General features: G+C 44.9%; 1 protein-coding gene across 3 annotated transcripts in view; it reads right to left on the bottom strand.

Moving 5' to 3' along the window:
• The window catches only part of POLR3A (RNA polymerase III subunit A), a 48,398-nt gene that overhangs the window by 29,183 nt on the left and 67 nt on the right, over positions 1-19,148 (bottom strand). For 2 of the 3 annotated variants that reach the window (XM_041749080.1, XM_041749081.1), the window contains exons 2-11: positions 16,320-16,455; positions 15,932-16,069; positions 15,332-15,503; positions 14,929-15,083; positions 7,145-7,384; positions 6,878-7,040; positions 6,566-6,702; positions 5,708-5,811; positions 4,941-5,082; positions 1,740-1,880 (exon numbers count right to left, since the gene is read on the bottom strand). In XM_041749080.1, the coding sequence (XP_041605014.1) occupies positions 1,740-1,880; positions 4,941-5,082; positions 5,708-5,811; positions 6,566-6,702; positions 6,878-7,040; positions 7,145-7,384; positions 14,929-15,083; positions 15,332-15,503; positions 15,932-16,069; positions 16,320-16,455 (1,528 nt within the window). Of the gene's footprint in view, positions 1-1,739; positions 1,881-4,940; positions 5,083-5,707; positions 5,812-6,565; positions 6,703-6,877; positions 7,041-7,144; positions 7,385-14,928; positions 15,084-15,331; positions 15,504-15,931; positions 16,070-16,319; positions 16,456-18,530; positions 19,143-19,148 lie in introns of those variants that run through there. The other variant, XM_041749082.1, reaches the window with a different exon arrangement.

Here is a 19,148-nt window from a genome sequence, read left to right as displayed (position 1 = left end):
GGGATTGAGTCTGCATCGGGCTCCCTGTGAGGAGCCTGCTTCTCTCTCTGCCTGTGTCTCTGCCTCTTTCTCTCTCTCATGAATAAAAGAAAAAAAAAATTCAATAGAAGGTAGATGAATCTTGGTGTGTTAACTTGGTGAAATACTGTGAAGCCATTATAATGGATAATCATGAAGACTTTACAACAAATGGGGGCATTTTTAATTTTTTTAAAAAATATTTTATTTATTCATGAGAGACACAGAGAGAAATAGAGAGGCAGAGACACAGGCAGAGGGAGAAGCAGGCTCCATGCAGGGAGCCCGATGTGGGACTCGATCCCGGGTCTCCAGGATCACACCCCAGGCCGAAGGTGACGCTAAACCACTCGGCCACCGGGGCTGCCCGCATTTTTAATTTTTAAATTTATATTATTAATTTCTTTAAAGCAGGAGGAGGGGCTGAGGGAGAGAGAGAATTTTTTTTTTTTGGAGAGAGAATCTTAAGCAGGCTCCATGTCCCATGTGGGGTTTGATCTCACAATCCTGAGATCACGATCTGAGCCGAAACCAAGAGTCATACACTCAACTGACTGAGCCACCCAGACACCCACAAGGGGGCATTTGTAATACATTAAGTAGTAAAAAAGGAAAAGAGGCTATCACAAATCATGACCATAACAAACATCTACATTCATGGATAAGGAACAAACACATAAAAAAGAGCTGGAGATAAAACAGAGTTGGGGGGATCCCTGGGTGGCTCAGTGGTTTGGCTCAGGGCGTGACCCTGGAGTCCCAGGATCGAGTCCCGCGTCAGGCTCCCTGCATGGGGCCTGCTTCTCCCTCTGCCTGTGTCTCTGCCTCTCTCCCTCTCTGTCTCTCATGAATAAATAAATAAAATCTTAAAAAAAAAAAAAAAGTAAACCTCTTATGTTATTTAAGTAACTCCACTATGCTGGAACATTTGAATAAATAAGAATCAGTGTTTTAAAAAAACTGAAGACCACAGTGTACTTCAGCCACATGAATTTCTTAGTAGTTAAGTCCATACACAAAATATGCACCACAGTACATACTTTGCTTTACCAGAAAAGCTGTATCAACTTCAGGCATAAAGAACCCAGAGAGAGGCCAAGAATGCAGTCCCTCCTGCCTGTCCCCGCTGAATACTCCTGTAGTGTAATAGATTTGCTCGTAGAACTTAATTGCCTTCACTTTAGAATCAATACTAACACCCTAAACAGATTTAAAAAGAACGAATCAGAAATGGTGAAAAGTGTTTTGAACGTAGGAGCACTGACAGCTACAGACAAATCAGCCCGTAGCACAGAAAACCAGAATACTGGGGAAAAGGGAAAACCTAACCTCTACAAAATGATTTTGTTTAGTGTGTCCTTAAGATTACCAGCAATCATGAACTATACTGTAGGAAGGTTTTCACTCAGAACATTCAGTAAAACGTATCTGTACCTAAAAGAACCTTCAGCTACCAAAAAACATCCACCTGTGTAGAACATCTGCTTTTCCCACGCCACCCAACAGTAAAGATACTAGGTACACCCTTGTCTTATCTTTTCACAGCTGGTGCTTGGGTAGGTACTTTCCCTTAGAGATGCACATTATAGGCTAGAAAATACTCGACTCTCCACCAGTCGCAGACACTTCCTTACATGCTACAGGGTGCTTTCAAACAGGATCCGCCCCCCTTCCCCTCCTTTTGGGCTGTTATATAAAAGTGAGGCTGTCATCCTACCTACCCCCATCAAAACAAGGGCCTCTGCTTTAGCTTCCTCTGTTTGAGGAAGATGAAGGTTCATCTCATCACCATCGAAATCTGCATTGTAGGGTGTACAGACACACTCGTTAAACCTGAAGGTCCGATGGGGCTTGACCTTGGCCTGTGGAATAGCAAAAAAGAGAGAGAGAGAGAACGACTTAGTCATTTATCCAAAAACTTCATAGTTTTGAAACATTAATAAATGGCTTCCTGGAGAACTAGACACTTTTGGTGAGGGAAATAAATTTCTACTATGTTCTGTCAAGTGATAATACGTCACTTGTGGATTTATTCAAGTAGCTTTATTAGATCGCAACAATGCAATGAGTTTAACACAAAGCAAACACCAACCTAGGAGCCACAAGAAAGGGCTCTGCTGGACAATGATGTCACGGTTTGATATCAAACTGATTAAAGGCAGAAGCTGATTAAAACACATTGACTAAATAAAAATGCATGAGTTTATAATGACACTGAAAAAAGGAAAGCAAAACCAAACAAAAAAACCCAAACCAACTCAACCGGAAGAAACTGAACACCAACTTTCTCCTCCTCAAAAAACTGATAATAAAGGAAAAAGAATCAGGCATCTATGCTGCCTTTCCTTCAGGAATTGTATTTTCAGGTAAGCAAAAAAATTCATAAGAAAAAATTCTTCATTATACAAATGGCAGATATAAAACATGAAAGAATAAATTAGGGCAGCTCCGGTGGCTCAGCGGTTTAGCACCGCCTGCAGCCTGGGGTGCTATCCTGGAGACCCGGGATCAAGTCCCACATCGGGCTCCCTGCATGGAGCCTGCTTCTCCCTCTGCCTGTGTCTCTCTCTCTCTCTCTGAATAAATAAATAAGATCTGAAAGAAAGAAAGAAAGAAAGAAAGAAAGAAAGAAAGAAAGAAAGAAAGAAAGAAAGAAAGAAAGAAAGAAAGAAAGAAAGAAAGAAAGAAAGAAAGAAAGAAAGAAAGAAAGAAAGAAAGAAAGAAAGAAAGAAAGAATGAATTAGAAAAAAGGTTGATAAAGAAACTTTCAAGAGAGGTACCAGGCTGAAGTATCTGATACCCTAACCTCAGCATAAATAAGAGTGGGGCAGCCAACAGCACGTGCCTCCTGAAATATGACAAGAGGAAGGGTCCTGGGATCCAGCCCCACATCAGGCTCCCTGCTCAGCGGGGAGCCTGCCTCTCCCTCTCCCTCTGCAGCAACCCTTCTCTCACACTCTCTCTGTCATATAAATAAGTAAAATCTTTAAAAAAGCAAGCAAGCAAGCAAGAGGAAATTGCCAGCATAACCTGGGAGCTATTCTTGCCAGAAGTTGAACATGAATCTGATCCTGCCTTGAGAGCTACTGTCCAGTTTATAGGAATAAAAGGAAGAATGAAGAAACTCTTAATACCATGTGTATACATATAGAGAACACGGGACATTCTTTAGGGCAAATGACCTATCAAAGCAGGGGGCTGTTCTAGACCAAGAGTGAAGATATGTTATCAACCAAATGACATGTGCAGACTTTGCATCGGACAAACTAGCTGTGAAAAGACTGTTGAGATATGTGGGGGAATGTGAACATGGATTGGGTGCCAGACAATACCAAGCACTGAGCATTCATTTTGTGTGGTGCGGTCTTGCACTGTGGTTATGTGTGTCTTACTGAAGTAAACTGAATACACACAGAGAGAAGACACGGCATCTGGGGTCATCAAAGACAAAAGGGAGAGAAAATAGCTGTGGCAAAATCTTGAAAACTATTAAACACAAAGAATGAGAATATACGACTTCTTCATACTACTTTTTCCACTTTTGTATATATTTGAAAAGTTTCAAACAAAAACATTTTTGAGAATGCCCCAAAGCCAAGCAAAGGTTTCCAGAAAGGGAACACTTTTCTTCATCTCCCCAGATCCCCGTAATTGTAACCCCCATTATCATAAATTGCTTCTTTTTTTTTTTAATTTTTTTTTTATTAATTTTTTTTATTTATGATAGTCACAGAGAGAGAGAGAGAGGCAGAGACACAGGCGGAGGAAGAAGCAGGCTCCATGCACCAGGAGCCTGATGTGGGATTCGATCCCGGGTCTCCAGGATCGCGCCCTGGGCCAAAGACAGGCGCCAAACCGCTGCGCCACCCAGGGATCCCTCATAAATTGCTTCTTTGGTATTTCTACACTTAAGTAAAGAAACCGATGAAATGTGTTCATAGGGACGTCTACAGGGGTCAGTGGTTGAGTGTCTGCCTTCAGCTGTCGTGATCCTAGGACTCTGGGATCATGACCTGAGCTGAAGGCAGATGCTTAACCCACTGAGCCACCCAGGCACCCCTTCCTCTCATCATATTTCAGGAGGCACATGCTGTTGGCTGCCCCACTCTTAGTTATATTGAAGTTAGGGCATCAGATAGTTCAGCCTGGTGCCTCCCTTGAAAGTTTATCAACCTTTTTTCTAATTTATTTATATTTGGGCACCTGCTTCTCCCTCTGCCTGTGTCTCTGCTCCTTTCTGTGTCTCTCATGAATAAATAAATAAATAAAATCTTTAAAAAAAAAACAAAAAACACATGTTCTTAAAGTGAAAAACTGAATTCTAAAAAACTATCCAAAGAGCCTGTTTAAACACTGTGAATGCTCATGGATTTAATGGCTTTAGAGATAGAATTTATGAATATTTAGCGAATTAAAGTTGCATCTCATTTCCATTTTAAATCTCCAGAAAAAGGAACTGCTACTGTTCCAAAACTACACCACCGAAGAAAATATGCTTGAAGGTTTTCGTTGGAGGGCCACTGCGACAAAAAACCTCCTAAGCGGTTTAGTTCCATAGTTAATATGCTAAGTTAAACCTGAAATCAACTTCCTGCCATATCTATTTTACATAAATCTGTGCACACACATATGTATATATTTTTGTTTGCAAGTGGAATCATGCCAGTCACTTTGATGCTAATTTCCAATTAGCTCCTTTCTGTTTCACTGTTGTGTGTGGATTTTGTAAGTATTAAAAACACTGAAGGGAAGCTTGAAATGTAAAAGTTGCGCTCCAACTAAAAAGTGAGAGAAAAGAAAAATCAGAAGTCACAAAATTTTGAGATTACTGGCAATCTGAATTTTAAGGGTCGGGAATTTAGCATCACACACCCAGCAAATTCCCACCCGACAGAAGATAAAAACAGAAATCTCACACTCACCAGATGCGCCATAATGCTCAGTTTGTGCAGCGAGGGCTGCCGGTTGAACAGCACCACGTCTCCGTCTATGAGGTGTCTCTCCACAATGTCCCCGTACTTGAGCTCCTGAGCCATCTTTTCCCTATTTCCATACTTCAAAAACCTAAATGTGTGATAACAAACATGACTGGTGAGAACAGAGCCTCCTTACTAAGTCACTCTGTCTTCACATCAGGATTCAGACTTAAAAATGATCACATTTTACTAAATCAAAGGTGCCTCCACAAGACTGTCAGTTAAACTATGACATGGTGTTAGATAAGTTTTCAGCTCGTAAATGTTAAAATACAAAGAACGCTGTAACTTAGAATTACAGAAACGCAGTAGCAAGTCAGCTTCTCCCACAGTGCTATTAATATGATTTTACCTTATGTTTATCTCAAGAGATAAAAAGGCACCAGTGATCAGTGAAAAGCCAGAGCAAGCAGCAAGGTTGTAAGGACATTGAAGTAACCCCAGAGAGCTCGTGCGACATAGAAAATGATTGGTTTTCATAACTCCATGCATTGTCTACCTAAGTCCAATAATAAATGCTAGAGAACAAATGGACATTTTGTGTATATGCAATGTGCAAACACAGCAAATGATGTACCTAGGATCATTGTGATTTAAACAGTATTTTCTAGATGCTAAAACATCACAAACGTATTTTGGACTGCATTCTGTGGCTGAGTATGGCGATCTTGGTCTAGAAAAGGTCGTTACATATAGATCAGGACAGCATTTACCTTTTCATCTGTGTATGTCTCTGCTGAATGAAATTGGCTCCTGGGTGAACTTCAGGGCCATTTCGAACCAGTTTCCTCAAAAAGTTGATGTTTGCTTTATTCACCTGCATGAACACAAAAGAGGACACAAGGAGATACCGTTAGGTTTCTGTAAGCTAGTACGTTATCCTGAATTTCGCCTCAACCTTCACTTTCCTTGGGTGATTCCAGGAGAAAGAAAGGCAACTGCAGGCATCCTGCTGCCTAGGGTCTTGAGTTTAATGATAATAGGGGACTGGCACACAGGAGCTCAGGTTCCAATCTGAACTCACCACTGGCAGAGTGAAACAGCAAAGTCCTTTACATTCGTAAAATGAGTGGACTACACTGAGCTATAGGGACCTTCTATACCCCAGTTACTATAATTACCATTTTACACTCATGAGGAGTGTGAGTTAACTATAACGTGCTGCAGCCTTTCATGGCTGTGCATCAGTAGCCTTAAAATATTCAAAGTATTTGACTCAGTGATTAAAAGGTTTTAAAAAATAATAATCCATCCCAAGAAAATTAACTGGGTGTGGTGCTTATCATTTAGTTACTTTAAAAACATAAGTTCCAAACCAACTTGGAAAAAAAGTTGCAGAAGAGTGTATCAACTGTATATACGAGTATACACATACAAAGTGAGACACACCTGTGGCTGTGCATGTTACAGATGTTGTATGTGGTGGCATATCTATGAAACTGGAAGATAACACATATACCAAATTGTTGGCTGTGTGGGTTACTGGGGATTTTCCAATCATCTAGCGTTTGGAATTCAAAAATAAGAAATTAGATTTGAAACACAGAATTGAGTGGCTAAATGGTACTTACCTTCTCAGGAAAAGTAAGAATTTTGGCCACGTGAACTGGCACAGCTACCTCATCAATCCTGAGGTTGGGGTCAGGTGAGATGACTGTTCTCCCAGAAAAATCCACTCTCTTTCCTGAGAGATTGCCTCTAAATCGACCTAAATGGATAAAGACACATCATAGGTCTCCATGGCACAAACATGTGCTGTTTGGGGATAGCAGGACCACAAAGAACTAGGAAAGTCCATGATTTCCATTTAGATAAGCCGAACACTCCAGAAAAAGATAACAAAGGCAGCAGACTGTCTCCTGTACATTTTGTTGGAAACGTACCCTGCTTTCCCTTCAGGCGCTGGACAAATCCTCTAGTCCATTTCTTGGGTGCCATGTTGAGGGGAATGCCCGAGAGCTCGCTGTTGATATAGAGGGCACACTGCAGCTGTAGGAAGTCCCAGTCTTCCATGATCATCTGGGTCTTCGCTCCTGATATTCGATGCTAAAGTTGAGGAGAATGAAGAAAAAAAAAGATCCTGGGTCAACCTGACCTTGATGAAGAGTGTTTGCACAGATACACTCCTAAGAGGGCTTGGAAGTACTGACCTTTTTGATGACATCATTTAAGAAAATGATTTCTGTCAATTTCATTGTCAGATCATCTTCATTGGTGCCAGACTTCAAATCACTCACGACGGAGGGTCTGATACACAAAGGGGGCACTAAAAGTCGTGTGAGAATCAAATCAGACGGCTTTCCGGCTTCTGGGTTCATTAGAAGTAGAGGGACATCTTCAGCCGGGATCCGTTTAAATAAATTCAGAACTACTAAGGGGTTTAAGTTTTCCTATGGAGAGAAGGAAAGAAGAATGGAGAAGTGTTAACTTTCAACAGCTTTGGCAAAAGTTTACTTACCTCTCCATGCTCTCTACCCTACCCACCACTTACTTCAGAGGTTAAGTATAAGCACTGACAGAAATTTCTATTGGAAACATGCTATGCTGGCAGAGCCCTAAACATGTACATACCTTTTATTCCAATTAATCCAACTACTTGAGCCAGTAATTCCACTTCTCCTAATTATTATTCCAAAGGGTAGGACTTCAGGAATCAACACAAAGATTCAGCTACAGGAATGTTCCCTACAGCTGTTGATAGTGAAGAGTTGTAAACAGCCTGATAGGTTGCTGGCTAGATAACACCATAGTAGATCTGCACGTGAGCAATTACTAATCTGTTTAAAAAATGATACCACACAAACGTATCACAAACCGTTTCACAAACGGTCGTGAAAGATGTTCATAAAATATTGGTAAATGAAAGAAGTGTGTATACAATATGATCTCATTTAGGGGAAAATGTACAACTAAACAGAAAAGAGGAAATGAACATTTAGCAAGGTGTTAATAGTACTGTCTACAGGTGAATGGACTGTGTAAATTTTTAAGATTTTATTTAAAGATTTTATTTATTTATTCATGAGAGACACAGAGAGTAAAAGGCAAAGACACAGGCAGAGAGAGAAGCAGGCTCCGTGCAGGGAGCCCGATGCAGGACTTAATCCTGGGACTCCAGAATCACGGCCTGGGTGGAAGGCAGATCCTCTATTGCTGAGCCACCTGGGCGTACCTGGACCGTATAATCTTTTCGCTTCTTTGCTTACATGTAAATTTTCTGCAGTGAACAGACATTATTTTCGTCTTTTAAAAAGATTTTAGGACAGCCTGGGTGGCTCAGCAGTTTAGTGCCGCCTTCATCCCAGGACTGAAGGGCAGAGGGAGAAACAGGCCTCATGTAGGGAGCCTGACGTGGGACTCAATCCCAGGATTCCAGGATCATGCCCTGGGATGAAGGCGCCGCTAAACTGCTGAGCTACACAGGCTGCCCAATAAAAAGATTTTAATATTCATTTATTTGAGAGAAAAAGAGCACGTGCATGCACGTGCACATGAGCGGGGGAGAGGCAGAGGGAGAAGCAGACTCCTTGTTGAGCAGGGAGCCAGAAGAGGGGCTCCATCCCAGGATCCTCGGATCATGACCTGAGCTGAAGGCAGACACTTAACTGACTGAGCCACCTAGGCACCATAATACTGTCTTTGTATTAACTTTATTTTATAGAAGTGCTATACTATAACAACTTACTTGTAAGAACTACACACATGATCAGAAATACTCAAAGATAAAAAGTAAGAATGGCCAGCTTGTATCTTGGTGCTAAAAATTACATTTCTTCAGGCAGCCCCGGTGGCTCAGTGGTTTACCGCTGCCTTCAGCCCAGGGCGTGATCCTGGAGACCCAGAATCGAGTCCCCCATTGGGCTCCCTGCAGGGAGTCTGCTTCTCCCTCTGCCTGTGTGTCTGTCTCTATGTGTCTCTCATGAATAAATAAAATCTTAAAAAACAAATTACATTTTCTTGAGATCAATGACTGTGTGACAAAAAATACATGTCACAAGCAGAACTTGCTATGCATAACTTAATGAGATAGGGAAAAAAATTTTAAAAAAAATGTTTGAACAGCCACTGCCCTTAGGATACTGTCACAAGAGGTTTCTGTGGGCCTGCCCTGGAGATGGCAGTGGGGTTGGGGAGAAAGAAGGAATCCTGCTTGAAATTTTGCAGTCAGGGTCCCTGCCCACAGAATTACCTTGCTCAGCTTCCCTGCCTCCCAGAAAGGAACACCTCAGGGCCACCTGAAGCAGTCGAAGAAAATCTAAAACTAAGAGTTCTAGGGACAAGATGATGGCCAGACATTACTTCCAGCACCAAGATCAGTGTCATACAAGAATATCACGGAACTGAAGGCCATTGCAGGAGGATAGGAGGACTGACAGGAGTGTAGAAACCAGTTCCTGGACAGAGCTGTCACTCAAGAGTGAGGTAAATCAGCCTCCCAAAGGGCACAGAGGAGAGAGCCCTGACTTACTGGTATGTACTAGAAAACAGAAGTCAGGGACTGCTGGAGAGATAGAAGGAAGGGCTGTTTGGTCCAAGGCACAATATCCAAATAGCCAGGGCTCCTTGGGGGACCATGGGCTGTCCTGGGTGGCAGAGAGAGAGCTCAGCCTGCCGCTCACTCTGCCCAGGGATGCTGTGGAAAGCATTTCTATCTGGGGGTGGGGTGGGGCAAGACTGATGCCATTTATAGAGACACTTTTTTTTTTTTGCTTTTGAAAAAATTTTAATATATCAAAGGCCAGCTTTAGTGACATGCTAGTCCCATCAGAAAATAATCCCAATAACCCCTTGTCAGTAACATGCAAGTTGACCAGCCAACTCTTTATTTCTAAACCTCTGTGTAGAGACACTTTTTAAAAAGCAGGCTCCATGCCCAGCATGGAGCCCAATGCAGGGCTTGAACTCATGACCCTGAGATTAAGACCTGAGCTGACGCTGAGAGAGAGACACCAAACAGACTTAACCACCCAGGCATACCACTAAGGAGAGTCTCCTCCCTGCAGGTCCACCAACTCCTGGATTTGCATTTAAATGGGCAGCAGAGGGGCATCTGGGTGGCTCAGTGGTTGAGCGTCTACTTTGCCTCAGGTTGTGATCCCAGCGTCCTGGGATAAAGGACCATGTTGTGCTCCTTGCATGGAGCCTGCTTCTCCCTCTGTCTGTGTTTCTGCCTCTCTGTGTGTGTCTCATGAATAAGTAAGTAAGTAAGTAAATAAATAAATAAATAGGGAATGGATATACACTAGTCCTCTGGAGATAGAGTCCAAAGTTTTTGTTCAGTGCCTAAAGAGGTCTGTGACCCAGAAAAGGTCAAGAACCACTGCTCTAAGGTCTCCTCCAACTCAAGGATGCTATGCTGCCCATAAAGGTACATGAGGTTCCATGTTCCTGGAAATTAAATAGGTAGGTAAACATGTCAGGATGTGGACCATCCTGAGATTAATGAGCTTCAAGCCAGTATACCCACCTGCACGATACCCCTCTCCACAAAAGGTAACAGTTACTCACTGTTGCTTCGTTCACTAAGGTGACTAAGGGGCCCTCTTTAAGGAAGGGCCATTCGGAATCAGGCAATAGTGAATTCCTGTTTCGCCCCCTCCCTTCTTTGCAGCTGTTCTAAGAATCAGGATGAGCTGATGGTCTCTGATGATTTTGGAGGCCCTGCCACTGTTCCAAGCCTGTTTGAAAGGCCTCAAATAGGACCTCAGAAAAATGGATCTCATTACAGACCACACTTAAGAAGAAGCCAGCAGAAATACAAGATGGAACACAGGTATTACATGAGGCACAGATAATAGACCCATGGCTGAGAAAAAGGTAAGATCAGGGATCCCTGGGTGGCGCAGCGGTTTGGCGCCTGCCTTTGGCCCAGGGCGCGATCCTGGAGACCCGGGATCGAATCCCACGTCAGGCTCCCGGTGCATGGAGCCTGCTTCTCCCTCTGCCTGTGTCTCTGCCTCTCTCTCTCTCTCTCTCACTGTGTGCCTATCATAAATAAATAAATAAATAAATAAATTAAAAAAAAAAAAAGGTAAGATCAAAGAGTTGGGAGGGCGGAGGCTGCAGGAAAGAAGCTTAAGCAAGGGGGCGTCTGCTGAGGAAGGGGAGGTAGCAGAGTTGGTAAGCCAAATGGACAGATTCTCAGCATACATGTGGAGAGGAGAAGAAACCTCATCTGTCTTTACTCTGACTGTGGTTCCTTATTTTTTTTTTTTTTATAATTTTACTGTTGTAAACTAAATCATATAGTTTCACTAAAGAAGTTTGTTTTTATTTATTTTTAAAGGTTATTTTTAAGTTATCTCTATACCCAACATGGGAAGTGAACTCACAAACCCAAGATCAAGAGTCCCGTGCTTTTCTAAGCCAGCCAGTGCTCCTGTCATTATTAAAGCTTTTCTATTCTTTCTTTTGTTTTTAATATCTTATTTATTTGACAAAGAGAATAAGAACGGGGAGCTGCAGAGGGAGAGGGAGAAGCAGGCCCCCTGCTAAGCAAGAAGCTCAATACATGGCTCGATCCCAGGATCCTGGGATCATGACCTGAGCTAAAGGCAGATGCTTCACCGACTGAGCCACCCAGACGTCCCATCCTGTCATTATGATGATGTCAGCAGCAGTGCTAGCTACTGCAACTGGGTAATGGCGCCCTAAGCACTTGCTCTGCACCAAGCACTTTATCTGCAATTCATCTCTTAATCCTTACAATAGCCTTAAAGCAGATACTCTTGTAATCCCTGTTGATAGTTGAGGAAACTCACGACCAGGTTGGGTCACGTGTCTAAAGTCCTAGAATAAGTGGCAGAGCTGGGCTCCAATCTCTGATGGGACCACAAAATCAAAGCTTTTCACTACCCTGAACCACCCCTAGAGTGTAAATCTGGGTAGGGTGGGATGGGCTACACAGGGAAGTAGTGGCAGTGGGGGAATGCCTAGGATGCTCCAGACTTATGACTCTTAAACAGGAGGGGGTTACCTCCAGAGACGAGGCATTTAGGAGACTTATCCCAAACAAGATGCCTCCCAGGCCATATGGGAGTATTGTGCTATTGTGGACAGGGTGCGGATAGACAGTGGACGCCGGTCCTCGGCAGAGAGCTGGCAGGGAGTAGTGGTGGTGGGGTGTCACGGAGGCTGATCAGGAGCAGCAGAGTGCATGCAAGGGGCTAGCAAGTAAGGCTGCCCCTCGGAGAACCTGGGCACCCCTCAAGCTCACAACTGAGGCTGCTCCCCAGGCTTCTGACAGCTTTCTGCACAGTCACCAGCCTGGAAAGTGGCCTTCTCATGGCTGTACAAGGGCAAGATCATCTTCCCCAGCCCACGCCTTCACTTCCTCTGCAGGAGCTTCGCCCTACTTGCCCTGAAGACATTTCTGCTTGAATCAGTCACGGACACCTCTCTCCCCATTTCCAGGATCACTCCCATTTTCACATCTGTGCAGGCACTTGCTCACCCACTGCTGACTACTCCTCCTCCCACCTATCTACCTGGTGGTTGATCGTCAACTCCCATTTATTCTTTTCTTTTTGAAGATTTATGGGGGGAGGGGGGTGGAGATTGATCACAAATGGGGGTAAGGGCAGAGGGAGAAGCAGACTCCCCACTGAGCAGGGAGCTTGATGTGGGACTCAATCCCAGGAGGCTGGGATCATGAGCTGAGCTGAAGAGAGACGCTTAACCGAGCCACCCAGGTGCCCAACTCCTGTCCATTCTTACTGCACACAGGGACTCTGGTCTCTGGCTCCTTTATCACCTCCCAGGCTCAGAGCGTTTTCCTTGTAACTCTGCCTCCTCCCTCCCCGCATCGAGGCAGAATTCACGTATAGTAAATTGTGTAAATCCTAGAGAGACTGACGCATTTTTACACATACACAATAGTATTCAGATCAAAATATGGAATATCTTCATCTCTTCCTACAAAGACCCGGATACCTCTTTTTAGTCTGGACCAAGCTCTCACCCCAGGGGTAACTGCTCTCCTGACGTCTATCACCACAGATCATCTGGCCTGTTCTTGGACTTGATTTACATGGAATTGTAAGCTACGTATCCTCCTGTATAGAGTTTCTTGTTCTCAGCAGAATTTTGACATGTGAGCAGGTTGTGTGTGTCAAGAGTTTACTTCTTTCACTGCAGGACAGTATTCCAACATGTGAATCTATGACAATTTGTTTATTCTCCTGTTGACAGGCATCTAGGCTGTTTCTAATTGTGGCTTTTCGTCATAAAGTTGTGATGAACGCTCTTGTACAAATGCACTCATTTCCCCTGGGTATATACTGAAGAGCAAAACTGCTACGTCACATGGTGAGTGTGGATGTCGTTATAAGAAATCACCAAATTGCTGTTCGGAGTGGTGATAACTTTTCACACTGCCACTGTCAACGTATGTGTGCCAGCTGCTTCCCATCCTTGCCAGCACATGGTCTTCAGTTTTTCTTAGATTTTAATTTTGCTAGGTGTGCACGTGTATAGTTTTAACTAGCATTTCCCTGATGACTAATAACATCGAGCAGTTTTTTGTTTATTAGCTGTTTGAATATATCCTTTTGCGACATGCTAACTGAAGTTTTGCTCCCACTGTTTAAAATCAGGTTGTGGGGGCAGCCCTGGTGGCTCAATGGTTTAGTACTGCCTTCAGCCCAGGGCGTGATCCTGGAGACCCATGATCAAGTCCTATGTCAGGCTCCCTGCATGGAGCCTGCTTCTCCCTCTGCCTGTGTCTCTGCCTCTCTCTCTCTCTGTGTCTCTCATGAATAAATAAAATTTTAAAAAAATAAAATTAAATTAAAATAAAATCAGATTGTATTCTTCACATGGATTTTTAAGGACTGTTTCCTATATTCTGGATACGAGATTCCTTTGTCAGATCCAGACTCTGGATCCACTGTCAGATCCAGTCCAAGTAGTGACTGCTTTCTCCCAGCCCATGGCCTGTCTTTTCACTCTGGTAATGGGGTCTCTAGAAGAGCAGCCAGGCGATTCCAGGATTTTGTCATGTTCACCATGAACTTTCCTGCTCAAAGCCTTCCCTGGCTTTGCTCTGGGGAGTGCAGGACACGCTCTACAGTGACCTCTCAGTTGTCTTGTGTCCAGCTCTCCAGTTGTCTTGGCTAGAGTCCTCTCAGTCATCTGAGGCAAGGCGATCTCAAGTGCTCCTGAGAACTAACTAGGAAGCAATCCATGTGGTGAGCTTGGACAGTGACTGTCCCTAACAGCAGTCGCCGAAGGCAGGGTGCTTTTATTTGCACTCCCTGGTCTTTCAGAGCCTCAGCTTTAGAAACAGTCTAGACACTGCTGCCTAGACATGCTGAGATCCCTGCCCTTGACTCGTAAACCCTGCTCATGTTAAAGACCAGATCACACCACACCTTTCTTCAGTCTTCCCTAAGTCCAAAGTGCCATCTTCCTCCTGATTTCCCAGTGAACTGTCTCTGCCCCTTGTGTGATGGTCAACACCCTGTCCTAGGATATCAGTTATGTTTTCACAGACCCATTGTCTTGCAGGTCCTGATGCTCCCCACAGCTGTGATTTGTCACTGTGGGAATTAAATACTAATCAAAATTGGAGCAACGTAGAACAGGATACCTCACAAAATTCTACTTATGTCTGTACCAAGTAAAGAAATGGGAGTCACATACAATTTCTAAGATCTCAGTACCCAAGTGAGAAACGGCATCTCTCAGCTTATGCTCGACACAGCCAGTCTCTTACGATAAAACTAAACACATTACCCACACAATTAAAAATGCATTAGTTACAAGGCCAGTCTATGTTAAACACTGCGTAACATAAGCACTGGTCCTGAAGTATCCCTAGAAATCTAACTTAAGTGGATTTCTCATTTTGAAAGATGTGTCTATGAGAGAGAGGAACGGGTGAGAATGGGTGTGGGTGATGCAGGGGGAGGCAGGCATGTGCTCTCAGGCTCACCTGTGCCCTTCCCAGCAGTGGTTCTACTTCTTTGTTATGCTCGATGGCTGTTTCAAAAGACTGAAGAAAATTCGATACGATAGGATCCACCACTTTTTTGTTGGTCTTGTATTTCTCGTGAATTATCTTTAGCAATCCACATTTCTTTACGGTACCTGTGAGGAGGGAATTTATTTACCAAGGTTGGACTAATGAGGTCCTTGGTCAGGCTGGCCTGAGGTTGCAGTCCTCATAATGAGGTCACTGAAAATGCATTTGCTAACAGGACATGTTGCTAGGCTCTAAAGCCTAGTTTGCAAGAAAAAAACCTGACTTCCAAACACTACATAACAACTCATAAGCTAAATCGACCAGAGCGAATGGAAACAGGTTTCACTAAGCCTTTCACGTGTCTTCTGCTCACCATTAAAAGCGCCACAGTAGTGGCAGATGTTCTTCTTTCGGCATTTATCAGAGATTTTCTTCTTTAGTCCACGTTTCTGGAGGTAGCTCAGGCCGGGCCTCTTCAGATAATCCAGAAACTGCTTCTTCTCCTCCTGGGACAGCATGATGTGGCAGCAGGTTTTACAGATCATCTTTTAAAAATTAAAACAGATAAAAGGATGAGAGAAAGAAAGAAAAAAAAAGTCACCCCTACTTCTTGCCCAGGACACTGAAACTAAGTCACATGCCCAAAGATGCATAGACATGTTCACCAGAATGCTAGCTGCAGTCATAGCTGTCTGGTAGGATTTTGCTGATTTTTTAACTTTGTGCTGTTTTGTCCTGCTTGATTTATGGTTATTTCTCACAATGCTTATCTATCACCCATTCAAGGAAAATTAAAGAATAAACAATCCTGATGCAATTGAATTTACTGCAAGATGCAATATTCCATAGATAAGTAACATAAAAATTCTCCCTAGGTGTATCTCCAACCACTCACAATTGCTAAGCTCATCCCAATGTCCCTGACTAGTAATTCCTAAGTTTACGCCTTGAACACAAACATGTCTGTGCCCACCTGTAAGATGCCGATAACTGCTCTGAAGTAGCCCACGTGGAAGCATGGCAACTCCAAGTCGATATACCCATAGTGGCCCAGACAGTCAGCCAAGTTCTTCCCACAGGTTTCACAAGGACGGTCCTTCTCACTTGTACCCTTTGGATAAAAGCACACCCAATTATTAATGGAGACCACTGGACAGGGAAGTGGGACCAGGTGACTCCGAGTCAGAATCACCTGGGAAGGTGCAAAGTCTTCACATCCAACTGACCAAGGCTAGAGTCTCTGAGATGTGCTGGGGAAATCAGGGAGATGGAAAGAAGCTCTTGCTTCTTCCAATCTGACAAGTCACTGGTTTCATCAGAAAGTCAAAACACATGGAACTGGGAAGGGGTGGGGGTCTTACCATCCTATGGTCAAGCACACCGTACAGCAAGGGAGCATGGTTGTTGTCCTGGCTGTACAGGTTCTTACTCACAACCTGGATGTGGGCCTGCTGGCGCATCTCTTCAGGCGACTTCATTCCAAAACAGATGTGGCTTCTGGAATAAAAAGAAATAGGGTAGTTGGGGCGCCTGACTGGCTCAGTCCTAGAGCATGTGATTCTTGATCTCAGGGTTGGGAGTTCAAACCCTACGCTGGGCGTAGAGCTTACTTAATTAAAAACAACAAAAACCAGGGAAACAGTTACATCAAAACCACTTACCAAAAATGGAGATTACGCAGTGACCCACCATAACCAACCTTACTCTTCCAACTGTCTACATGCTCTGCTCCCCTATCACTAACGTTCAAATCTCTCCCATTTTTCCTTGGGATATTTAACATCCCTTCGTCCTGCTGAAGTCATTTTCATTCTTACTATCAAATGAATGGTGTTCACCAAGGTCACCAATCCCGCCTGCTTGTGGCTAAATTCGATAAAAATGTTCTCATTTCACCTCTCTGCAGTGCTGGATGTTAACTCCCCCTTCCTTCTTATCTTGAAATATTTTCTTATAGCCTTGGTGATACCACAGACTCTTGGAGTGCCCCCGCTCCGTGCCAGCTCTTCCTTCTTACATCTTCTTTTGTGGTGGTATCTTCTACACCATCCCTTAAATATTCTGATCTCTCCTCACCTAGGAATGCAACCTTCAGGCCCTTCTGTTTGTCCTACACATCCCTCCTGAGTGACTGTATTGCTCAGGTACACATTAATGTCCATCTTATCTCCATCTGTAGGCCAGCTACTGCTACTCAGAGGGAGACCGTAGAGACACCTGTTCTGCACAGCTGTACAGGCATCTCAAACTTGACACATCTAAAACAGAACCCAGCACTTTCTTCCTCAAATCTCTTCTTTCAGTCATTTGACCAACAAATTGGGGATTCACCATGTGCCAGGTACCATTCCGAGGGGCTGAGGATATAGATTAGGTGAGCTAGACACGGGTCACTGCCAACATGGAGCTCACAGTTCTGGACTTATCATCAAGATTGACAGTAAGCAAGTACATACAGAAACATAAACAGATGTGGAGAATAAAAACGATGTGAAGTGGTGGAGAGTCTGAGGAAACTACATTGTGGGGTCAGAAAGCCTTCTGTAAAACTGACATGGGAGCTGAATTCTGAGTAAGAGGGAGACAGCTGTAAGACGGGAGGGAGGGGCGCCTGCGTGGCTCAGTTGGTTGAGTGTTTGCCTTTGGCTCAGGTCAAGATCCCAGAGTTCTAGGATGGAGCCCCGTGTCAGAGGGAAGTCTGCTTCTCCCTCTGCCCCTCCCCCCACTCGTGCTTTCTCTCTGTCTGAAATAAAATCTTAAAAAAAAAAAAACAACAGGAGAGAGATGTGGTATTTATAGAATCATTAGGGCAAGGGTCCCAGAGGCAGCACAAGCTTGGCATTCAAAACCCAAACAAACCAAGCCAACAGGATGGAGTGTAGAAAACTATGGTACAAGGTGCAATCAGTGCAGTGTATGGGGGCCAGGTCATGCTGGGCTTCAAAATGCGGGTAGAGAATTTACATGCTGGTGCAAGGGAAAGGGGCTGGAAGGGTTTAAACTGAAGTGTCAGAAATCTATTTTGCACCTTCATGGGTCTCTTGGGCTGCTCTGTGAGAACAGATTCCATCTGAACATGGGTGGGGTTTGGGGTGCACGTGAGGGGCCAGGGTGAATGTGGAGAGACTGCTTGCAAGGACTTCTCCTAGTAAGACACTTGTTCCCCACGAATAGCAACCATCCAAGCAAGAAATCCTGTGTCACTCTCATCCCCACCCACTGCTGTCAATGTTACATCCTAAATCCCTCTAAAATTCATCTCTCCAGGCAGCGAGCGGGGGGGGGGGGGGGGGGGGGGGGTGTGTGTCAGCGGTTTGGCGCCTGCCTTCAGCCCAGGGTGCGACCCCAGGGTCGCGGGATCGAGTCCCACGTCGGGCTCCCTGCATGGAGCCTGCTTCTCCCTCTGCCTGTGTCTCTGCCTCTCTCCCTCTCTGTGTCTCTCATGAATAAATAAACAAAATCTTAAAAAAATAAAATAAAACCCAGGTCTCCAACGACTCTACCACCCTCGTGCAGGACATCATCATGCCCCGCCCAGACCCCTGCAGTAGGGCTCAAGGTCTCCCTCTTACTCTGTTCCCCAAGAATCAACAGATCTCCCAGAAACAGAACTCTTTTATCAAGATCTTCCCCTGCCTGGGCAGCCCGGGTGGCTCAGCGGCTTAGCGCCCGCCTTCGGCCCAGGGCGTGGTCCTGGCGTCCCGGCATCGAATCCCGCGTCGGGCTCCCTGCATGGAGCCTGCTTCTCCCTCCGCCTGTGTCTTTCTCTCTGTCTCTCATAAGTAAATAAAATCTTAAAGAAAAAGTAAAGATATTCCCCCACTGGGGACGCTTCAGCCGGTCCCGGAGCAGAGCTCCGGATGTCCGGCTCCTTCCCCTGCGGATCGGCATTCCCCGGCTTCAAGTCTTGCGGGTTCGGCGCCCTCCGCGCCCCTGCACGAGCCCCCGCACGCGCCCCTGCTCCCCGTCGTCCCGCGCCTGCCTGCCTGCGCCGGCCTGTCCGCCTCCGCCTCCCGCCCCACCGCCCGGACGCGACGCCCCCTCCGAGGCGCCGGCTGGGAGAAGGGTGGGTCGCTTCCTCCCCGTGGAGACTCCTCGGTCCCGAGGCTGCTCCCGACACCGTCGCCCGCCCGCTCCACCTGCGCCCCATCGCGGCCCCCTCGGCGCCCCCCTTCTCCGCCCTTCGGCCG

The sequence above is a fragment of the Vulpes lagopus genome, chromosome 3 (assembly GCF_018345385.1).
Source record: "Vulpes lagopus strain Blue_001 chromosome 3, ASM1834538v1, whole genome shotgun sequence".
Taxonomy (NCBI): domain Eukaryota; kingdom Metazoa; phylum Chordata; class Mammalia; order Carnivora; family Canidae; genus Vulpes; species Vulpes lagopus.
The sequence above is the reverse complement of the archived record's forward strand: the minus strand, read 5'-3'. Positions and strand labels throughout refer to the sequence as shown.